Source organism: Alternaria incomplexa, assembly GCF_024043165.1.
Source record: "Alternaria incomplexa strain BMP 0042 chromosome Unknown scaffold_11, whole genome shotgun sequence".
In the NCBI taxonomy this organism is placed as follows: Eukaryota; Fungi; Ascomycota; class Dothideomycetes; order Pleosporales; family Pleosporaceae; genus Alternaria; species Alternaria incomplexa.
Window position 1 is genome coordinate 974,652 of NW_026249860.1, and position 20,968 is coordinate 995,619.

General features: G+C 53.4%; 5 protein-coding genes across 5 annotated transcripts; 1 reads left to right on the forward strand and 4 right to left on the reverse strand.

The window, feature by feature from the left end:
• Positions 1 to 622: 622 nt before the first annotated feature.
• On the reverse strand, positions 623 to 1,033 carry J4E90_007732 (uncharacterized protein; the record flags this gene model as incomplete). The annotated part of the gene is made up of 1 exon (XM_051437265.1): positions 623 to 1,033. One exon carries the CDS (start codon positions 1,031 to 1,033, stop codon positions 623 to 625), a length of 411 nt encoding a protein of 136 aa, XP_051289011.1.
• Positions 1,034 to 4,498: 3,465 nt separating this feature from the next.
• J4E90_007733 (uncharacterized protein) lies at positions 4,499 to 6,308 on the reverse strand (the record flags this gene model as incomplete). The annotated part of the gene is made up of 5 exons (XM_051437266.1): positions 4,499 to 5,146; positions 5,193 to 5,911; positions 5,958 to 6,031; positions 6,076 to 6,127; positions 6,176 to 6,308. 5 exons carry the CDS (start codon positions 6,306 to 6,308, stop codon positions 4,499 to 4,501), a joined length of 1,626 nt encoding a protein of 541 aa, XP_051289012.1.
• A 6,998-nt stretch (positions 6,309 to 13,306) lies between these two features.
• J4E90_007734 (uncharacterized protein) lies at positions 13,307 to 16,085 on the forward strand (the record flags this gene model as incomplete). The annotated part of the gene is made up of 3 exons (XM_051437267.1): positions 13,307 to 14,234; positions 14,300 to 14,907; positions 14,955 to 16,085. The coding sequence occupies 3 exons, from the start codon at positions 13,307 to 13,309 to the stop codon at positions 16,083 to 16,085; spliced, it is 2,667 nt and encodes an 888-aa protein (XP_051289013.1).
• A 195-nt stretch (positions 16,086 to 16,280) lies between these two features.
• Positions 16,281 to 17,988, reverse strand: J4E90_007735 (uncharacterized protein; the record flags this gene model as incomplete). Its single annotated transcript, XM_051437268.1, has 4 exons — positions 16,281 to 17,336; positions 17,393 to 17,464; positions 17,520 to 17,794; positions 17,922 to 17,988. 4 exons carry the CDS (start codon positions 17,986 to 17,988, stop codon positions 16,281 to 16,283), a joined length of 1,470 nt encoding a protein of 489 aa, XP_051289014.1.
• A 1,160-nt stretch (positions 17,989 to 19,148) lies between these two features.
• On the reverse strand, positions 19,149 to 20,846 carry J4E90_007736 (uncharacterized protein; the record flags this gene model as incomplete). Its single annotated transcript, XM_051437269.1, has 3 exons — positions 19,149 to 20,064; positions 20,175 to 20,273; positions 20,326 to 20,846. The coding sequence occupies 3 exons, from the start codon at positions 20,844 to 20,846 to the stop codon at positions 19,149 to 19,151; spliced, it is 1,536 nt and encodes a 511-aa protein (XP_051289015.1).
• Positions 20,847 to 20,968: the final 122 nt, after the last annotated feature.

Genomic DNA, 20,968 nt, shown 5'->3' on the forward strand with positions numbered 1-20,968 from the left:
GGGGAAGGGGCGGGGCGGAAACTCAAATTGACAAGCTAGTCTGCGCATGTGATGGATTGTCCGCTTCAGGAAATGACATGCGAAAACACGAGTGGTTGGTGGGGGGAAGAAGACATTATTACGAGATACAAGTTGTGAGCTGCCATTCAATACGCAGTTTTAGGTTGTGAGGTATGGGGGAATAGTCGTGGTTGTTCTTACGGCTATTATCGTGAAACCGCTTTGCCGTATGAGGTATCCGCAGCCCTCGACATTACCACAACACCACATTACGGAAGAACAGCATGAGAAGCAAGTGCAGGTTGTTGTGATGTTTGGATTCATGGTAATGTGACTTGTACTGTTCAATGTACTGTACTGCCTGCCTGTTCCCGGCGGCTAGTCAACCCCCCCAAAAGTAAACGCCTGCCCATGCCCACCCCCATCCATACCCTTAACGGCCGTGAGGGATCTTTTGTGGTATATCGACTTTTGTATGAGAGAGAAAAAATGAAAGTCATGACATCGTTAACGCCCGACCAGAACTCCTCCCGCTAGTTCCATGATGCTGAATCGCTGTCAAAGGCGTATAGGGTGTGTTGCTGCCTGCAACTCCATCCGATAGAGGTAATCGTCCACACACTCAGTGCTTGTTGGACAAGAAAGTGTGCTTCTCAAAGCTCATGCGCCTCTGCCTCTCAGCGGCACTCATCTCCGAGGAAGAGGTCGGCGGAAGCGCATGCTTTGCATTAACCGCAAGAGGAGCGAAAATCTTAAGGCCAATGACTGGTGAATCGGCAGCCTTTGTGGCGGGAGAAGATGGCGCGCTGATAGTACTAGTCTCGGAGGGTGGGGCGGCAACGCTGCTGGTGATGCTGGAGACGGAGGAAATGGACTGGTGGCGCGCGGGGCGGTTGGATAGAAACCCGTGAGCAGGCACGACGGGCTCGGTGGGAGATTGAATACCGGGGCTGGCTGCCTTCTTGACGGGAGTGTTGACAGTGAGAAAGTTTTTCGGGAAGGGAATGTGGTAGGTTGAGCTAGTGGAAGACATTGCGCCAGATTGGGTGTTGGTTCTGGTATGTGTGTGGTGAGGCGTTGGTTGGAGGTGATGTTGGTTGGAAAGATTTGTTTTATGGAGAGGTGATGTTGGTGTTCTGGAGGACGACAGAAGGTGGTCGGCACTTCTTATATGTTGCCCGAGAGATTATCAATTGTGAAAGTTCTCAAGTTCGGTGTTGTGCGTGGGTACCGTGGGTAGCGCTGCCAAGCAAGTTCCGCCGGGGCTCGCGTGTGTCAAGTGACCTCTGTAACTGGCTGGAGCGTTTTGATGATCTGCCAAAAGTAAAGGTCCGACGCGCTTGAGTCTCCGGTGTATCCTGCCTAGTGCGTAGTTTAAACGTGTCTAGCTTCGTCTAGCATAAAAGAGCTGGAGCCAAAAATCGAGAGGAGGCCTGGGGATGCAGCGCGGGATGTTGCAGATGCTTCCGCGCTGGGTCTTGGCCGTGGAGCTGTAATTGACCCTGGCGATCGTATGGGTCCGGTGCACTAATGATGTTCCGCTTTAGATGGCGCGGTTCGTCCGTGGATTGATAAGACTGCAGAGGACACTTGTTTCGCGTGCGTAAGCGTCCGGCTGCGTGTACAATGGTACGTGTATGATCGACGCAATTTGAGGCTGATAGTGGGTTCGAATGTACTTGGCAATTCTTGTCCGCCAGTGGGAACGGGCTGCTCGTGGATCTGGGGTCTCCGTAGATGGGGAGGTCTGTGTGTTTTGGTTCCAGAAAGGTTTTAGGGATGTTGAGACAGGTCAAGTTGGCTTGGCAGTCTCTACGTTTTCGACCTCTTGGGCGACTATCAAGATAACTTGGCAAAAGGTTATGCTGTTTGACGCGGCAGGGTGGAGAATTCAGCGATTCGTAGCGGAAGGAGAAACAGATGGAGCCAGACTGAATTCTTTTGGACTTAAGAAGGGAAGGTATAGCCTTTCGGCAAGGACGACGCGCCTCGGTCCAAGGGCACTCAGCAGGCCTGACCAGTCCGACTAGGAATAAGTAATCCGAGATAGAAGCGACGCGAAGAGGCGCGTGAAGCAAGCTCAACCTCTTAGAGCCGTGCATAGCTGTAGAAAACTGGGATACGAAATCTCAGCATGCATACCCGCTCTTTGCAAGCCGGACGACATGCGGGTCCTCACAAGTCAGTCGGTGCGCAAGCGCTAGATGCTGAGATGAGTGGAGCGAGAGTTAGTAAAACCCACCACGTTGGTGTAGCTAGAATGCTCTCTGGTTAGATCTCGTGGGATGTTTCTGACCAAGCCAACGCCGCATGGAGTAAGGGGATGACGCGACCCCTACACGTCGCAGAAGCACGTTATGCTATAGGGCCAGTTTTTCTGCTCATGCTGAGTACACAATTGGCCTTGCATAACAAGGCCGCGCTCACTCAACGCCAATGCCAGTGCCATGTGGTACTAATTTGCTTTTCGATGAACGTTCCTGGGGAATCTAGCCGGTGACGAGGCGCGTGCCTCGCATCATGCGGGGGTGAGGACAGGCCGCAGGCGGATCCGCGCCCCTGTATGTGTCTTCAGTGAGGGTAAGCCGAAGATAGCCTGGTTGCGTAGGAACGAAGGAGTCGTCGCTGGCGCCATGGTGTGATGAAGAAAAGATGCTTGGGCTGCTGGCGGAGCTGACAGACGAAAATCTTCCGAGGCTTCCTTCGGTCTCAGGTGACGCTATCTGCTACCTTATCTCCGTTTTTCCCTACTAAGCGACCTGCGACAATCCACGTAGGTAGTCGCCCGCATGTATTCCCTATCTGCCTGCACCACCACGCCTCCAAAGCTCCAGACCTTCTCAATTTGACATCTACACGATTCAGGCAGAAGATAACGCTACTACGCCTCCTGTATTCAACCACTGCTTGCTTGGCAGTTTAACCATTTATTCCACCGGGTTTGTGCCGAGACGCGTAGCGCCTCTGCACCTCTGTGTAGCATATTCTACAACTTACAATGATCGTCAGTGTGCGAAAGACTGGGGTGTACTAGAAGGGATGGCCATTGGAGAGTTCCCTGGTCCAGCTTGCGAGTCCAACGGTCGCCTTATCTCGACTTGTGCCCTGATGGCGTGTACGGCAGGCCAACCGGAGTCGAACGGCAAGCACTACGCTCAGACATGGTGTCGTGCATACGCCGTTGTTAGGACAGGCAACTGTAGTCCGCGTATAGCTGTCAAAATCTGGCTAGGGTTGGTCTATCCTATTGCCAATGGATGTGGATGACTATGACTGTGGCAGGCCCAGAAGTGTTCAAAAGAAGCTACACACGAGTACAACCCAGAACTCTTCCTCAGAGAATGATGCCATCGAAGAAAACTAGTACCTGCCCAGAGATCTCATGCCAAGGCAAACCACACCCATCTCGCCCATGCAGCAGCAAGATCCATCGCATCCTACGAGGCAATTCTCCGTACCTACGTAACCCACACCCACCTTAACCGGCCTTGTCGCGCACTCCGCCCTCCACAAGTGCATTCCATACCCTGGATCTTGCCACACTTGACTCTCGAATACACCATGATAGCGGCGGCAGCTGCGGGAGATGCGCACTAAGCAACTCGTGTAACAAGCGGTGAGGACGAGACCAGTCCTTGACGTGCAGAACCCCAAGTGGGGTTGCCACCACCCTTTAGCGTGGGGTGAAGATTCCGGTGTCCGGTGAACGGAAAAAGTAACGATGTGGAGTTGTTGGTAGTTCCCTGGCTAGATATGGAGAATAGCCAACAGGTTATATGTCTGGGGTACAGTTGCGTTGGTTTCATGTATATACCGTGGACACAGAGCGAGGCACATGGAATGGCATTTGTTCTCGACAGTAAGCCAGATATAAGAACCAAGGGGTATCGATAGAAGCTTAAAGCTGAGATTTGTAGGCAGTAGAGGGTGCATGTCTATACTAACTACCCCATCCAACAACAGCATAAGCAGTCAGAATAACACAATCTATATGTACAAGAGCCCTCTCACGCCCGACGTCCCATGTTAGGAGGCGCCGGGCATTTTCAAGGGGCGCTCTAGCTGGTATTCACTCTTCCAACGTTCCGTTAAGAGTACACCGTATCGTATCACGGGACTCCTGCAGGCTCAAGGCCTGCATCGTTGGTGTTTGTCTTTTGTGGTTCAGGTAGGCCATTGACACCTGCGGGGTTTTCACATTGTCCGGCTGCAAGCGCGGACAAAGATTACGTGAGGAAGGAGAAAGAAGAGAGAGTAGACATCAATGACGAGTCTGGTATCAATACTGTCTTTCATGTTTGCAACTTACTGCATGTGTGGCTATAAGCCTGATAAGGTATCTTCTTCATCGTTATTCATGCCACAATATAGGCTTTTCGGTGCCTGACCATAACGCCGTGTCGACCTTCAAAGCCATGTGGTCGGTACCAATACGCCTTGCTAACCATTTCCCCAAATCCTAGATCCGTCATTTTCCCGTGTTTGATGAGCCCGTGTGCTAGTCGTAGTGGAGGAAAAGCTGGCTCATGCTCTCTCCATGGTGGTTTCTTCGAATCGCCTCTGCTAGGAGATTGTCGACGTTGATGACCACCAGCTTATCGGGGCTCGCCTGCGCGAGCTTGTGATCGGGGATCGGAAACGCGTTCGTGATGACGATCTTGTCGATGACATCGCAGTTGCTCATTTCCTCAAGACAGTCGCCGCCAAAGATACCATGAGTAGCGAAGCAGTAGACCTTTGTCGCACCACCGCGCTTGACAACAGTCTCGGCAGCCGCAATCCATGACGCAGATTTGTCCATCATGTCGTCAACAATAAAGACAGGGCGATCCTTGACGTTGCCGACAAGAGTGACCATGGTCTCGAGCTCGGGGTTCTTGAGATCCTCTTCCTCATCTTCAGATGATGCAGCGGCGTCGTATGTGCCACCGAGGGCATGCGAATGTTCGGTGTCCCTGTTGCGGGTGGAGGAGGTAGTCGAGATGAAAGAGGACATCATGTGCGAGGGTATATCGTCGTTTTCGCCTTCGGACGGAGGGCGGTTGCGCCAGGTGTTGGTCGATGTCGCGGACATTGAGGGAGAAGGATGTGTATCGTCGACAATATGGCCTTGTACTAGTCGTCCGTGGATGACGTTCCTCGCGCGCTGCAGACGTTAGCTGTATTCAACAGACCCTTTCAAGGGAACATACCTCGTCAGTGTATTCCTCGGCGCCGCTCTCATCTGCACTCTGCTCCTCAGGTTCTTCCCTGTTCTTCTCGACATCTGTTCGAATGGGCTCCAGCGGTACCTCAGGCTCGACGATGGAGCCTGCGCGCATACTCTTAGACAGCGGATGGCTCCCGGTCGGCTCTGACCATCCGTTGGCTCGCCTTTGCAGGGGGTTCGACGGTACGCGCTTCAAACTTGACTTGCCTGGTTCTGCCTTCGAGTCTACCGTCATCTTGGAGATGGGCGTAATCTCAGCGTCGGCATCCAGCGCTGCCTCGACCAGGTCGTCGGGGGTTTCGTATGAGCCATCCAACCGGAGTTGCTCGAACATGGCGCTCTCGTTCCAGTGCACCGCCGTGCCTGCCCTCCGCCTGTCGGTTGTGACAATACCAAAACTGAGCTTTAACGCGTCCGCCAGAGACGTGACGCGCTTGGTGCCACCAGGGTTCTTGCTAACAACGACGGCTTCCCTCCAATTCGGCACGTTGACGCGTATCCAGCGGGCGAGGAGGGGTTCGGCGACGAGGTTGTCGACAGGGCACTTGAAGAAGCCCTGCATCTGGGAGGCGTGGAGGTCGATGGTCATGACATGGTTCACACCAGCGATGTGGAGGAGGTTTGCGACCATGCGGGCGGTGATGGCCCCGCGGTGCTGCTTCTTCTTGGACTGGCGCGAGTATGGGAAGTAGGGCATGACAGCTGGTCATGTCAGCAGCTGGCAGCGAGCCTTACAGAGGCCAAGTACCTGTGACCGACTTGGCTGAGCCGCCTTTGCAGGCCGAGATCATAATCAGCAGCTCCATGATCGAGTCGTTGATTCTGACCCATTAGCCGTTGACGCATACCAAGGCTGGGCTGCTCACTTCTCGCTTCCACTCTGGACGATGAAGACATCTTTGTTCCGGATCGAGGTATCTGGAGACGCTTAGCACGTGAAGGCGGCGAGAGTGCTAGCCAACATACGAATGGTGACGGAAGTCTCTCCGTTCTTGAACTTGCCCAGCGTCGCGGAGCCAGGCTTCGTGCCCAGCCTGTCGCAGATGCCGTCGACGAGCTTGGGGTGCGAAGACCCGCCAAAGACGAGTGCGCCCCTCATGGTGGGCGGGCCGAGGAGAGTGACGTTCTCGTAGTGGGCAAACTGAGGTGAGGGCTGGTGAGGACGCCGGTAACGGTCGTGCATGTCAAAATTGTTCGACATGCTAGCTCAGATATCCGCCCGGGAGGGGTTTAGCCCGGCTCCACTTTAATGACCCGATGCGGATACCCCAACCAGCAACGTGTGCCTGACTCGCGAACAGCAACGAGCAGACGGCTGGACAACTTGTTAACGACCAAGGAACCTACGGGAGCGGGAGACCAGGCAGGAGCAACAAGATCGTTATCTGCCTTTATGCAGACGTGTGCATCAACTAGGCGTCTTACAAGCTGCTGCAGCGCTGTCACACGACCACATCACATTGCTTCCTGGCCAACGGTGCGCGCACGATGCACTTAGTCGCCTTCGCAGACGCAATGCATCCGACTCCGCCTCTCAATATTTCATTGGGCTTCAGCGCGTTGTTATGAGATATAAAGTCGAGAATTGGGCCGCAGCATTCATGTTGAGTGTCTCCCTCTGACGTGGAGAGCTCTCAATCAAGGACAATGTTGTGTCACTGTAGTGTGCGATTGGATAGGCTTGGTCGTTGTTGAGGTTCTGCGCAAGTATATTGGGCGTCCAAAGCGTCATGGAAGATATTGCAACCATCAGGCTTGCCACGGATGGGGCTACGAATGTGTCTCCAATGACGTGGATGATCAAGCAGGCATAGAGTCGACGCCAACAAGACGAGGTACTTTCAAAGAATATACAACTAGGTTCCCTCAGGCATCCACTCGCCAGCTATATCTCCACATGGATCGTAGTTGTGCTTTCTAGACAGCCTCGCCCTTAAGCAAAAGACGTCGTACAAGCTCACCGCTTGCTTTGTGCTCCTGTGGCCCCGGTGCTGTACGTTGCTCAACCTGGATCAATCCCCACACCGGAACTCAACCGATTCGCGACTTTCTTTGTCGTAGCCGTTATAGTTCCCTTCCCAGCTTCATACATGCCCTCGAACCGGTTTAGAAGCGTTAGTGTAGCTGTGGAGGCGCACGTTGACCTTTGCTCTGATCGCGCGAGCTGCAGACAACCGTTGCCATTTGCAACGCTGATCCACAGTAACCATGATCTTCGTACTTGCCATGTACATACGAATGCGGGAGACATAGATTACGACGGCTCCTCCCGAAGCATCCACATAGCTGTTCGTGGAGGTCGATCCGCTAGAGTCGGTTTGGCGGCAGTTCATAGAAGCCTTCCAGGTAAATAGTGGGTGCTCTGGGCGTCTGCATCCTTTCCATAGTGCTATAAGGATAATATCGGACATAGGCGGTGAGCTGGTGTCACCATGACAGGTACGTACCATGAGTCTGTAATAGGGAAATTAGCCAACTGCGTGCAAATGTGGTAAATGGAAGACCGTGATGGTGCGCAAAACTGAAGAAACGGCGCCTTATCTGCCTGCATCGAGCGGGAACTTTCTCGTCCCACCATGGCATACACCGAAAGAAGAACACCAGCGCTTTATTTGGGGAGGAGCCGGACCATCGCAATTCCCTCTATTTTCATGATCCTCAGGTAGTGTGATGAGCCGTAAGGCTGAAAATAAACACCCCGATTGGCTGTCCAGCACACAGTATGCGGACACTAGTTTGCACGGTCCGCCTCCGAACGCCGGGTCTCAGGTATGGTGCAATGGCTGGCATGTCCCTCGATGTTGCTGTGCGTGGGACGCGTTTGCATTGACAGAAAACGGCGTACACAACAGCAATGTAGAGCGGCTGGCCAGCCAATAGAGGCTGCAGCGGGAGAGAAGCGTATCCAAGAGCCTGGTTCGAGGTCGTGATAAAGCTTAAGAGCGGGTGAGACGTTGTGCTTCGTCTGACGCGTGCCCGAATTTGTTGGTACTCGAGCGTGGAAAGTGGTGTGATCACGTATCATCTTCAGATGTCGGTTGAATCGCCGATTCTGAACTACCCAACGCAGAAGCATATCCTCCGAATCCTTGTCTGGAAGAGGGGCACCTGGGAGAAACATTGGCAAGCCGACAATGAGACCTCGGCGACCATATGGGTCTACACAGGAAGCTGCATGGTTGAGAAATTAGGTCGCGTTACAAGAGTGTCTGACTGCCATGATGCATGGTGTCAAGCCACAAACCTGGAGGCTCGCTGCGAACGGGGCTTTTTGAGCAGCTAGCGAAAGCCCCCGCAAGCACTTGCCATGGTAGAATTTGAGAGGTCGCGTGGGTGTGAGCCAAGCGTGCTTGGCGTGTTTGCGGCGGGCGATGGAGCTAGCGAGAAGAGGAAGTCACACCGTCTGGGACTGACGCGCATTCGTCCACACGCAGGACGCCACACGGGCGCCATGGTCACAGCGGACGTGATGGTTGTCGCGATCTTGCATTGTGGCACCGAGCGCCAGGTTCACTCCGATCTGGTGTAACCGATGGGTCCAAGCGAGTATAGAGCTCCCACCACCGCCTCCAAAACGTAGTTCCCGTCGTGATGTCCAGTCAGGTACCATCAAGGCTTATGTGGTACACAGAGGAGGGTGTGATGCGCCGGACCTAGCTCTGATCATCTGCCTGTGGTCGGGTAGGCCGCTGGAACTCCATGTCCCGATCTCGGATGTGCTTTTAGTAAGTAATGAGATCTGGCAGCAATGAATCAGATCGTGTCATGTCATCAAAGGAAAGACGATGTTGTAGTCGACGTGAAAAGGAACAACAGGACCACGAACAGCGCGTCGCTAGGGTTCAAGTTGTTGTGCAGATGCCCCCTGACAGGTGGGATCGTAAACCAGCAAGCCATGACCGAGCTTCTCCTGACAGAAACATCCGATGCGCATATAAAGGCCTCAGATATGAAAGCCGGTCAGGGGTGTCTCTGACAATTGTGAGTGATTACTATGCTCATGTTACTGCTACAGGACTCTAACTTCCGATACTGGAGGAACGAGATTACATGCTGGAACGGAACGTCATGGCTGCTCGTCGCAGAAGAAAGCAATGTCGATAGAGCTGATAGTGGATCTCCCGCCAGCCACCTGCATGGTGCTTGCTGCTTTGGTCCAAGTATGCCCTCGACATGGCATGCAGAATCTCGACATAGAGGCAGACCTATTTGGCGGCCATGAGTGGATCTGCGCGCCACAGCAGGACACGCAATGTAAGGCTGCATGTAGCCGTCTGGACGAGCTGAACCTGGCTGGAGGTCGACTTGACGCAGCAGCCAGAGACAGACCAAATGCACCGACCTGCATCAGTTGCTGCGCGTATTCTGCGAAGGGAAAGGCCGGCGACAGTGCCGACGGCACTTCTCAATGCAGAGAGCGGACGCATTCGTGTATCGCAGAAGACGTTGCAGTGGAGGGCTGTATGTCATGACGGCACGGTGAAAGAAAGAAGACAGGTGGAGCGGACAAGAAACGGGGTGGAGGCGCATGCAGGACAACGTTTTGGGCAGCTGGTGTCTGGGACGCTGGACAGCCCATGCGGCTCACGATGGTGCCGGACGCGTCGTTCATGGTGTCGGGCAGGACAGCGTATCTCGGTATGCGATTGGCGTGCGTCTATTCTCCGGGGTTCACGAGGAGCAGACGAAAAACAAAAACTTCGTGACGAGGGCTGGCACGTCGTTGGGGAAGGAGCAGCCTGAGCCAGTGCAGGCGCGAAGCTAAATTTGCCGACGCCATGCGCCCTAAGCTCCTTCCGCATTCCAGTGCACAGAGAGGCGCCGGATTGGACGCCGAGAAGGGACCCTAGTTGGACCGCAGCCAGCATCTCTCGATGCAGCAGACTGCACAGGTGCCATGGGAGAATTGCGGCATGCAGGCACGGTTTGGTGTGACACATAGAATTCGGCAACGCTATCCTCGAAGCATCTCGGAACATTCACATCGCGCCCTTCCCTGCTACGGCACTAGGGGCTTCGCGACGTCGAGATGCTACCATGGCCGCGGCTGCGGAACGGCCAGCCCGCGTTTGACCAACCCCACCACGCCCGTCTCTTTGAGAGGGCCTCATATTGGAGGAGAGGGAGCAGATCCCCAGCCGGCCTACCTGTGCTACCATCGAGTACATCTTTTGCTCCATCGGTGCAGCAGCCATCCGCTTTGGATGCCCTCTGTCCAGGAGAGCAGAACCTCCAGACGGCTACACGCTGCTGCGTGTTGCACACTACCGCGCCTGGTGGACATGCATTCAGCTCTTCCTGTAGCTAAAGTTTATTCTCCATTGGGCCCGGCATCGAGAGAGTCAGTATAAGACGGACTACAGATCCGCGTCATTAGCGTCCTCACAGTAGCAACAAGCAAACCCTGAAATCGTTCCTTCTCCAGTAAACAACCCTCACCCGACGTCGCTCTCATTCCAAGTCTTGCTTGCTTTTGCCAGCCACGAATCGACGTACCCTGAACACCCTCGCTTTCGAGTCCGATCCTACCTTAGCCTCAACCGGTATCCTGCCGCAAGCATACAGGTCAGTACTTCACCTCGCTCTCTATATCTAGCCTTCGTGCCCCAGTATCTGTGTCTCACACTACCAGCCAGACAGTCGTTCCCGTTCATCACACGCTTTCCACCAATACTCTTCCACTACCATGGCCCGCCCCGCAAGCTGCACACACAACTTCAAGTTGATCAAGTCCGACACTACTCTCGTCGTCTGGAACTGTCAACTATGTCACACTTCTGGACTCTTTCACATCTATGAGTGCGAGCAATGCAAGCTCAAGACTTGTCGGCCTTGCGCCGCCAAAGCATAGGTGAGTCCAACAATCCCTTCGATCAGGTTCTCCCTCCCCTAGGAATGACACCTTGGACTTACGGCACGTGCCAAGGTGTTGCGAGGGATCATTCGTAAGATGCAACATGTATGTAGGTGCTGACTCGTTGACTGCAGATGGAATGCACAGATCGCCAACTACGATCCAAAGCACCCGAGATCCCGGTTCCCAGATGCACGCGAGCTGTCATTGGCGGCTGACGACCCTCCCACATCATCGCACACCACCCATCTCCGCTACGGTTTTCATCATCATTTTTCACGTCAGCCTTATTACCTCAGCATGGCGTTCAGGCATCTCTACTTTTCACGTCGCCGTCGTTGGCGACTATATCTCGAAACGGCAGGCTTCCTTGCAGGAATCGATTTTACGACTCGCTAGACAGAAGCAAAGGGGTACCCGCTTTGCAAGGGTTTCAGACTCGCCAGGGCCTGCACAGCAAGGCCGATGGCGATTGCCGTTGTGACCCGTCTGTCAGATCCTACGATACCAGGCTTTCTTTAACTGTTCCACGGTCGACTTCCACACACGGTATCTTGTCCCTTTTGTCGCTTTACATTACAACGACCGGTGCAAACCAGCAAGTCATAATGTCTTCAATTCTTCACACACTATTCGGTACTATTGGGAGTCCAGGAATGTTATCTCGTCTCTCTCTTCTAGCTACATGTACATCTAGACGCCTATGGGTGGGGTTGCTGTTTCACATACCCATGAGGCGGCATGCCTTGGCGGCTTAGTAGACTACTTCATATCATAACCAGATCGAATACACCGGCCCGTCCATCTTCTGCAGTTTGCGGCAAGAGCTGCGGCAATCGTCGTGTTTTGCCATTGAAATTAGCTCATCGTATTAACGGCACCGCCGTAGGATTCCGCCTCGTCTCGGTGCCGCGCATCTCATCGTATTCCAAGGTTGGTCTGCGCAGTGCGATCCTTTGTTAGTAAGTGACATATGACTAGCATGCTGGTACCAAACATGACTTTTCAGACAGCTGAGAGCCAAGCGATGAGTTAGACGCTTAGCGCGATGTTGTCGCCGAACACACCTGGTACCGATTGCTCTGTCTCCAAAGACCCACAATTCCCGATCGACTACGCAAGACATCTAGGCATGGACGTGCTGCCCAAGGGTCCAGCACAACTGTGGTTTCAGCGCGTATCTACAGCCCAAGAGCCGCAGTCTCGCGAGCCGTGTTCTCGTCTCGCAGAAAAGTCCGAAGACAAGGTGGTGGATACGATTGCCCTATTCGGGCCTGCCTGATGAGGAGCGACACGATTGCCGCCGACAAGAGATAGATAGACAACGCAAGTCTTCATCAGCTTGGAGCATTTCATGTTGCGTATTTGCCAGTACCGACAGGGGAGCTAACTTATCAGACCATATTTCAGCATCGCTTTTCGCAACATCGCAAGGTTTTGAAGGCGCACCGACAGATCTCGGAAGACGACCCTACCAATCGCATTGCAGGCAGCGATCAGTCAGTCAGTCGATTATATATCATGCGGGCGCCTGCCAAACGCATGCGGGGGATATATGGCCGGTAGAATAAGGACATACATGAGATCATAAGACTTGAGGTCGGTGTTCTGCGACAAGTGCCCAAAAGGGTTGGGGGACGCGAAGTTCGCGCTTGCCACCCCTTTTGCCCAGCCTGCCCCGCGCCTTCCAGCCACAGTGCCCCGGCCCATCTCGTGGCCTGCACTAGAACACACTCTGCATACAAACTTTGACCAACAACTGGACCGCTTACTCTGCGTTAGGCCTCACGCTCCACATCCCACCCGTTCACTGTCGTCGCTGTCACTGCCTGCGATGCTGCCTTGCGCAGAGAGCGACAGCCTTGTTGTGTGTTGCGGAACTTGCAGCAGCTGCACAATCGCCATGGGATGACAAGCTTTCATTCGCACGACCATTGGCACGCGCGAGAGATGCTATTGGAGCCAGATGGACGTTATGTTCAGCCGCAGGCAGCCGTAAGCAGCCAATACTGCAGATCTGACGATACGGCCCCCAAACCGACAAGACACATTATAGTCGACGTGCCAGTGCAGACGGACCTTCAACACATGTTCATCTCCTCCCATCCCCCTCTCTGTGCTCGCATTCGCTTTTGAAAACGTCTCCGCTCTCGTCCCTTGATTGAACAAACATAATTGCTTTCGAGCAAAACAGTTCAGCCACAGCGTTACAGATGCCCGGGCCCCGCAGAGAAAAAGCAACAATGGTCTCTGAGAGGAGTGAGGATACACAAACCGGCGCACCTCAGGAGGCAATCAACGAATTCTGGGACAATCTCATCACGAAGCGACCCGAGAAGGTGACCAAGATCTTCCCACCGAGTTTGTATGCGCATCTACTGCCTGCGCAGCGTAAAGAGGGGACCGTCACAGGAAAGAATGCAGCTGAATCCTATGAAGCGGCCGCTGCGCAATGTCGCGCTCGCGTTGCCCGCGTCGTTAAAGAATGCCATCGCACAAATGAAAAGTTTACCGATGCCGACTTTGACATTGAAGATCTGTCAGACAAAAATTGCCAATGGGGTTTGATGAGCTGGTTCAAAGAGGAGCCAGCAAAATCAACAAATCCACAAATCAGCCCTATGCGGCTGGGTAACGCTCTCTCCACGCTGGTCCAAAGTGGGGTAGTCATGTCTGATGGCGCGGTGTTCGATTTCACGGCTACAGCCAAGCTCCTGACCAACAGGCCGAAGAGCAGTAAAGACGGCCCCAATTCTGTGCATCGCGTTGGTTGGATCTTCGAAAACCCGCAATTCGAACTCGACGGCTTCTCCAGCTCCGATCTCAGACAAGGCTCGAATGGCGATTGCTGGTTCATTGCTGCTGTGGCGACTATCTGCAGCAATCCCGTTCTAATGAACAAGATCTGTGTTGCTAGAGACGAGGAGTGTGGCGTCTATGGGTTCGTCTTCTACAGGGATGGCGAGTGGATCTGGACAGTCATTGACGACAACCTGTACCTCGAATGCAGCGATTTTGACACCGCTTTCGGGGACCAGTATGATCCAGCGAACTTCAAGGAGAAGAAATACAAGAAAAATAACCAGACTGGATCCGAAGCGCTGTATTTCGCATCTTGTGTTGATGAGAATGAAACGTGGCTGCCGCTACTGGAGAAGGCTTACGCCAAAGGTATGCACGAATCCTGCCTGCCACGATCGTTTGGAGTATGTTTGCGATTACTAACGAGCTTGCAGTGCACGGAGACTACGATGCCATTGCCGGCGGCTGCAGCGGCGAAGCGGTGGAAGACCTGACAGGGGGCGTTACAACGAAGATTCTTACCGATCGCGTCCTGAGTAAGAAACGACTATGGGCAGAGTTACTGCAAGCCGGCAAAGAGTTTCTATTCTCAGCTTCCTCACCTGGCATGGATGGAGATGACTCGGACGCTCGAAGGGGGCTTGCCCTGAGCCACGCTTATTCGATATTGAAGGCAGTTGATGCTGAGGGCGAGGATGGTACCAAGTACCAACTTGTGCTAATACGTAACCCTTGGGGCAAACGAGTCCATGCCGGCATGGGCGAGTGGACTGGACCCTGGTCCGACGGGTCTCGGGAATGGACGGCGTACTGGATGGACAAGTTAGGCCACAAATTTGGAGATGACGGCCTGTTCTGGATGTCGTATGAGGATCTGCTCAAGAGGTTCGATCTTCTTGACCGCACGCGGCTCTTCAACGAGGAATGGACTGTAGTGCAGCGTTGGACGAGCGTACCGGTCGCATGGGTTACTGGCTATGTGAACACAAAGTTCTCGGTGGAAATTAAGAAATCTGGGCCAACCGTCTTTGTCCTATGTCAGGTAAGTAGCAAGGCATTATTCGACGTGAACATACTGACTCTTCATAGCTGGATGAGCGCTACTTCAAGGGTCTAGAAGGCAAATATGACTTCGACTTGCACTTCATATTGCAAGAGCAGGGTTCTGCAGCAGGCGACTACATCATACGCGCTCGAGGTGCTTGGTTCGGTAACCGTAGTATCTCTGCTGAAGTTGACCTTGAAGCTGGAGTATACGAAGTCCTACCAAAGATCGAGGCGTCAAGAAACAAAGACGCTCCAGATGTCCCGGAGGTCGTAACCAAGCTGGCGGAACGCAATCCGCAGAAGCTCAGGCAAATCGGTCTCAACTACGACATCGCAAATGCCAAGGGCATCTTCGAACTTTCTGAGGAAGAGCAAAAGAAGAAGGAACAGAGAAAAAAAGAGGCGAAAGAGAAGAAGACGATGAAGAAGGAGGCGAAAGAGAAAGAGAAGGCGGAATTTGAAGCATGGAGGAAGGAAAAGGCGGAGTTTGAAGCGTGGCAGAAGGAAAAGAAAGCCGAGTACGAGGCTTGGAAGAAAGAGAAGAGCGAGCACGAGACCAAAGAGAAAGTCGAAAATACGGGCAAGTCCGAGGAGGCAACTGAAGACAACGATTCACCACCTGAGCAAACGACTGGGACGGATGCGCCCGAGGATGCTAGCCACGACACCGAACAACCCACAACATCCGATACAGAAGACGAGCCAAACGCCCCAGCCGACCTCACAATCCAACTGAAGGACTCCTCAGGCAAGACAGAGCCCGCTACAGAGCCCGCACTCGAACCACACGACCCCAGCAACAACAGCGGCGGAGACCACACACCTACCTCCGAAACCTTCCCTAACGAACCCTACTTCAGTCCATCCCAATCCCCCCGACCTTACAGCCCCAACCAACAATTCCCACCCCCACAACGCTTCCACTCCCAACCACCGCCAGACTTCCGCAGATATCCTCATCCCCGTGGGAACCATGTTTACGGCGGAGCTCCACCCCCACAAGACGTTCCTCAAACGCAACAGCCCAAGCCGTGGAATGCGGTCTGTGTATTGGGTCTGAGGGTGTATAGTCAGGATCCTGAAGTGAGTATCAAGTTGGTGAAGCCGAAGGATGATGAGGAATGTGCGATTTTGGATGTCGATGGGGAGACCGCGGCTGGGGCGACGATGTGATTGCGCGCCGTGTGAGACGTATGTGTGCGTGTGCGATTACGATAAAGCGCGACTATCTCAGCGAGGCGTTTCGATCGTTTGCATGAATCAATGATACCGTTATTCATGTCTTCATTGCTATTGATATGCAGCTCGCAGGTTCACCATGCTATGTATCGCCCCCATCAAACCGTTCTCTCATCGTCGACTGGTACCCTACTCAGCCAACTTAGCACCGTTCAGAATAACCGCAGCCCTAATAGTTGCGCCATTTCCAACATCAAAAGTGTCGTGCACAGCCATACCCTCTGCACCCATCACATCCTGGAAGCCCACCTGCGCACTTCCAAACTCGACGTCCTTGTTCAGCAACGCAATCTTGAAAGCGCCAGGGTTCGCAAGCATAGCTGCAGTGAGCGGAATGCGGAACGCCTGGTCGAACGAAGGGTTGAAGATGTCAGTGCCGGGAGTGTACGTCTTGACTGCGGTCTGGAACGTCTTGTCCCCCCAGGTAACCTTGACGCTGGGGTTGAGCTCGTCGCGGTTGCCCTGGAGGCCACCGGCGCTGGCAATGAGGACGGTGGCTAGACCGCAGACTTGGCCTTCAGCCTGGCCTTGAGCGTTGGCCGAAGAAAGAACCTGTGCGTCGTTGACGAAATTGAAGAATTTGGCGTGGATCAGGAGACGCGCTTGAGTAGCATCGCCCTTGTGCGAGAGCTCCAAATCTTGCGAACCGCCCTTGAGAAGAATCTCCTTGACGCTGGTGGAGCCAATACCGATGTCGTCATCACCCGCCAAGTCATCGTCCTGGATGTCTACAGTGATGTCTTGCTCGAAGTCTGAGACCAAGAAGTCGTGGGTCTCGTTCCACTCTGGCTCGTGGTTGTTATCCACGACGCTCGTCTTCCACTCTTCTTCTGCGCCTACTTTGACCTTGACGTAGCAATCGGGTACGTCCTCGAGCTTGACTTTGGATAGAAGCTTCCTCATGGTACTCTTCTTCTCGCCCTTCTTGGGAGCACTAATCCCGGTTGCGCGGGCGACTGTGATACGAATAATACCGTGGTGGGGCTGGTGGCACTTGAAGTAGTCGACGTCGTTCATCATCTTGACGAGGAAGCGGTTGGGGAGTACGGCCATGCTATCGATGATGCCGAGGATGGTCTTGCGGACGGTGCTGTCGATAACAGAGAAGTCGGCAATGTTGGCGGCGTCGGTGAAGTCGAGCTTGAGGCTTGGGGTGTTGAGGAAGGCGACTTGTGCTGCACCGATCTGGAGATCTCTTTAGTATAGAATTCGATGCCATGCGAGACGTTGTAAGGACTGACCAGTGGGATGATGTTTACTAAAGGGCATAGCAGCACGCTGATTCGGCCCTTCATGTGGACCTTCTCAACACCCTGTATACCATGTTAGCTCAGCTGACTAACTTCCTTGATCACATTCAAAACTTACCACTTTAGGCACCATGCTGCCGTCAAGCTCAAAGTCACATACACCTTCCCAGGTCATGTCCATATCGAGCTTGATGCCGTCATTCTTGGTCTTGTGGACATCGACGTTGGAGAAGCCGATGGGGATGTGACCAAAGTCGATTTTGACAAACTTCAGGTTTTTCAGAGGGCCAGGTAGTGTTGAGGCGAGAATAGGTTCGACGGTGTCTTTGATGATGTTGGAGCCTGCGACGCAGATGTTGGGCCAGAGGTTCTTAACAATGTCGTTGAGGAAGCCTAGTACATGCGCGTTAGCATGTTTCGTGCCCAAAGTCGGTATCAATGAGTGAGCGTGCGTCCATCGCGGCATTGATCATTCATCGCATCGACATTCGGCGGACGAAGGCTGGGAAGTGGCATTTACCAGCTGGTTCAGCACCACCAGAGGCTGTCAACGCTTCCACGAGAGATGCAGGCGCCTGGTTAGCCATGATGTGCAGTGAGAATTTCCGTCTTTGTGTTCGGTTTGCTAGTAGCTGTCGAGCTGGTAGGTCTAGTAGCTCGCAGCGGGCAGTGCGTGTTCAAGGGTTAGGGGATTCGTAAAGTAGAGAGTTTGGTTGAAGAACTGTCAACCAGTTTTGAAGCTCGTCAATTGGAACGCTACACCACGTGTCGTTCCTGTTTGTTGCTACCTGATCTTGGAAGCTCCAGGTTGACGTCACTTCTCAAACACGCTATGCGGCAAGTGCAAAGGTTGAACCCCGCAGTGGCAGTGAAAGCCACACGTCGAAGCCACAGACACGTGTCACGCTTTGCGCCCGCGCACCAGCCACTGTCAACTTCATGCATACCTTAGGTCAGCAATTCCCGTTACTTGACTCTGTGAATATGTCTAGCCATTTCCGGTGCTTTGGTTGTTTGCATCTCAAATGCATGTGTAGGGTTGATCGCCTGTTCCAATACGCCACGGCTACGCCACACTTTGCTTTTCACCCTTCATGCACGCTTCCCCAGCTGTCACATCGCAATCGGCGATCATCGCATCACGCACCTAGTCCCGCAGATACATCGATGGCGCAGTCGCTAATCGCCCAGAAGCAACCGTGAACCCCTGTGAATATCTCATATCGGTTACACCGAGCCGTCTTTTGGTGGCTGCCCATGTGTGAACGACGTGCATGAGAAGCCGAGTTGCTTTTACGGGCCGCTGTCAGATCAGAGATGACAAGGGTCCAGGGTCTTCGGTTTCATGGAACGGTCCTATATCACGAGGACGCCTGATATATCGGGTGGCTTGAGCTATATCTGGAGGTTGGCATGGGGTGCCGTAGCCGAACTTTCTCAAATCTCGTTACGATTACTGAGCTTCTGGTTCGTTTACCCATGTTTGAAGGCGTATGCCTGACACCGCATTTGGATCTTCTACCGAGCTCGACACGCAAGATGGGAGATAAGCGAAGGAAGACGGGGAAACGGTTCTTGTGCCGAGGGCATTATGCGATCGATCTGTTGCATGGAATTGAGCTGAGCGGCGCAGGAGATTTCGACAGTGTATCATATTTTGGGATTCATGTGGACTGATTAGAATAACGTGTTCCGGTTTCCCACGACGCTGTTACTACGCCGCACAAGATGCCTGGGTCTCGTTCTTTCACAACGGCGGCAGCGGCTTGCCATTCGGCGTGAGTCCGTCACACGCACTCTCCAATTCGCTTGCAGCGATACTCTGCGTGACTTCTCCATCATACCCAAGCAACACGCCCTCGCCACTGGACTTGTAGGCTTCCCATCCCAGTTTGGGTAGCCCATTGACTGGATCCTCCGCGAAAGCAAGGTAGTAGTCCTGCGCTTGCTCGCTTACCATCCTTTCGAAATCGGTACCGTTGCCTCTTGCAATACCGTAAGTACCGAAGTACAGCGGAAGATCAGACGAGTGGAATGCACCCTGCCAGAATCGAGGCGCGATGTTGCTGAAGTTACCAGCGTACAGATAGCGGAAGGTAGTGGTGTTGGCTGCCATGCGATCGTAGGTCGTCTTCACAACCGGGCAAAGGAATAACGAAGCAGTTGCAGCGTCGGCCTCAGCCTGGGGAGGCCCGTATGTTGCATTGTACGCGGGGAAGGCGCTACCCTCATTATCCGTTGTGCCAATAATCGCCGGTTTGAGCGTGAAGTTTCCGGCCTGAGCGCGTTCCGTGTAGTTGGAGAAAACCGTGACATTGTCGACGACCGGGGTAAAGCTCAGACCTGGCGAAGTACCATTGTCAGAGTATTCCTTCAAGAAGCTTTCAATGTCACTAGATTCGATCTTGCGTAGGCAGTCGATTTCAGCATCGGCATCGGCCTCGTCGCATCCGAAGTGTTGAGCGACGAACGTGAAGTTCGTTTGCTGGGTATCAGCGCTCTCGATCGACAGGAAAGACGATCCAGAGTTCATAATCAGGCCCGAGACGATAGGGTCTTCGGGATAAGCGAAGTTGTAGTAATCGACAGAGATGGCCCCTGCAGACTGGCCCCAGAGCGTGATACGATCTGGATCACCACCGAAGTTGGCTATGTTGTCGCGACTGCAAGATAAGTAAGTTTCCAATCCATGACTTTAAGAAGACTATACATCCGAGAAGAAGAAATGGATATAATAAACTGACCCATGACATGTTCATGTGTGCACACTTACATCCATTCTAGAGCGAGACGCTGATCTAAGAAGGCCAGATTCTGTTCGTCATCGGCAAGGGCTTTGGCATTGGGAAAGCCAAAGATGTTCAAACGGTAGCTGTGGTGTTGGTAAGACATGTGTTGGGTCATATAAATTAAGCTGGACTTACTTGATCCCGACGACGATGTGCTTTCCTGTTCGTTCCACCCATCTGGCTGGAACCTGGTAGGGCACCGTCGGTCCGCCCGTCACGAAACCTCCACCATGAATCCAGACCAGGACCGGTAACGGCTCCGAATCGTCTTTATCGATGTCACAGGTGGACAAAGGAGCCCAGATGTTGAGATTTAGACATTCCTCTGACTGGTAGTCGCGTGGCGAGATGATGAACTCCGGCGCGTCCGTCAGCCAAACATTAGGTGCATCGCCCTCGAACTGGGGGCAAGAAGGGCCTAGGTTGGTGGCTTTGAGTGTTTCGTTCGCTCTGCACTTTGGAGTCGGTGGCAACCAGCGTCGGGCTCCCACAGGCTGTTCGGCAAAGGGTATACCCAAGTACTGTGCGACGTTCGGTGTGATGTCATCTGTAAAGCCTTCAACCGATCCAGAAGATGTGTCAACGTGCAGAGAGCTGACAGCAGTCGCAAGATGAAGTTGACCAAGCCCAAGGAGGAGTGCTGCAGCGAGCGCCATGATCGATGAATGAGAAGACTGCGGAGGTGGGGATTGGCGTTACCCCATCATGGTTATTTGTACCTTTTCCAGTACCCCAGATTATCACGGATCAACATCGTCACTAGTCATGTCATAGCTGC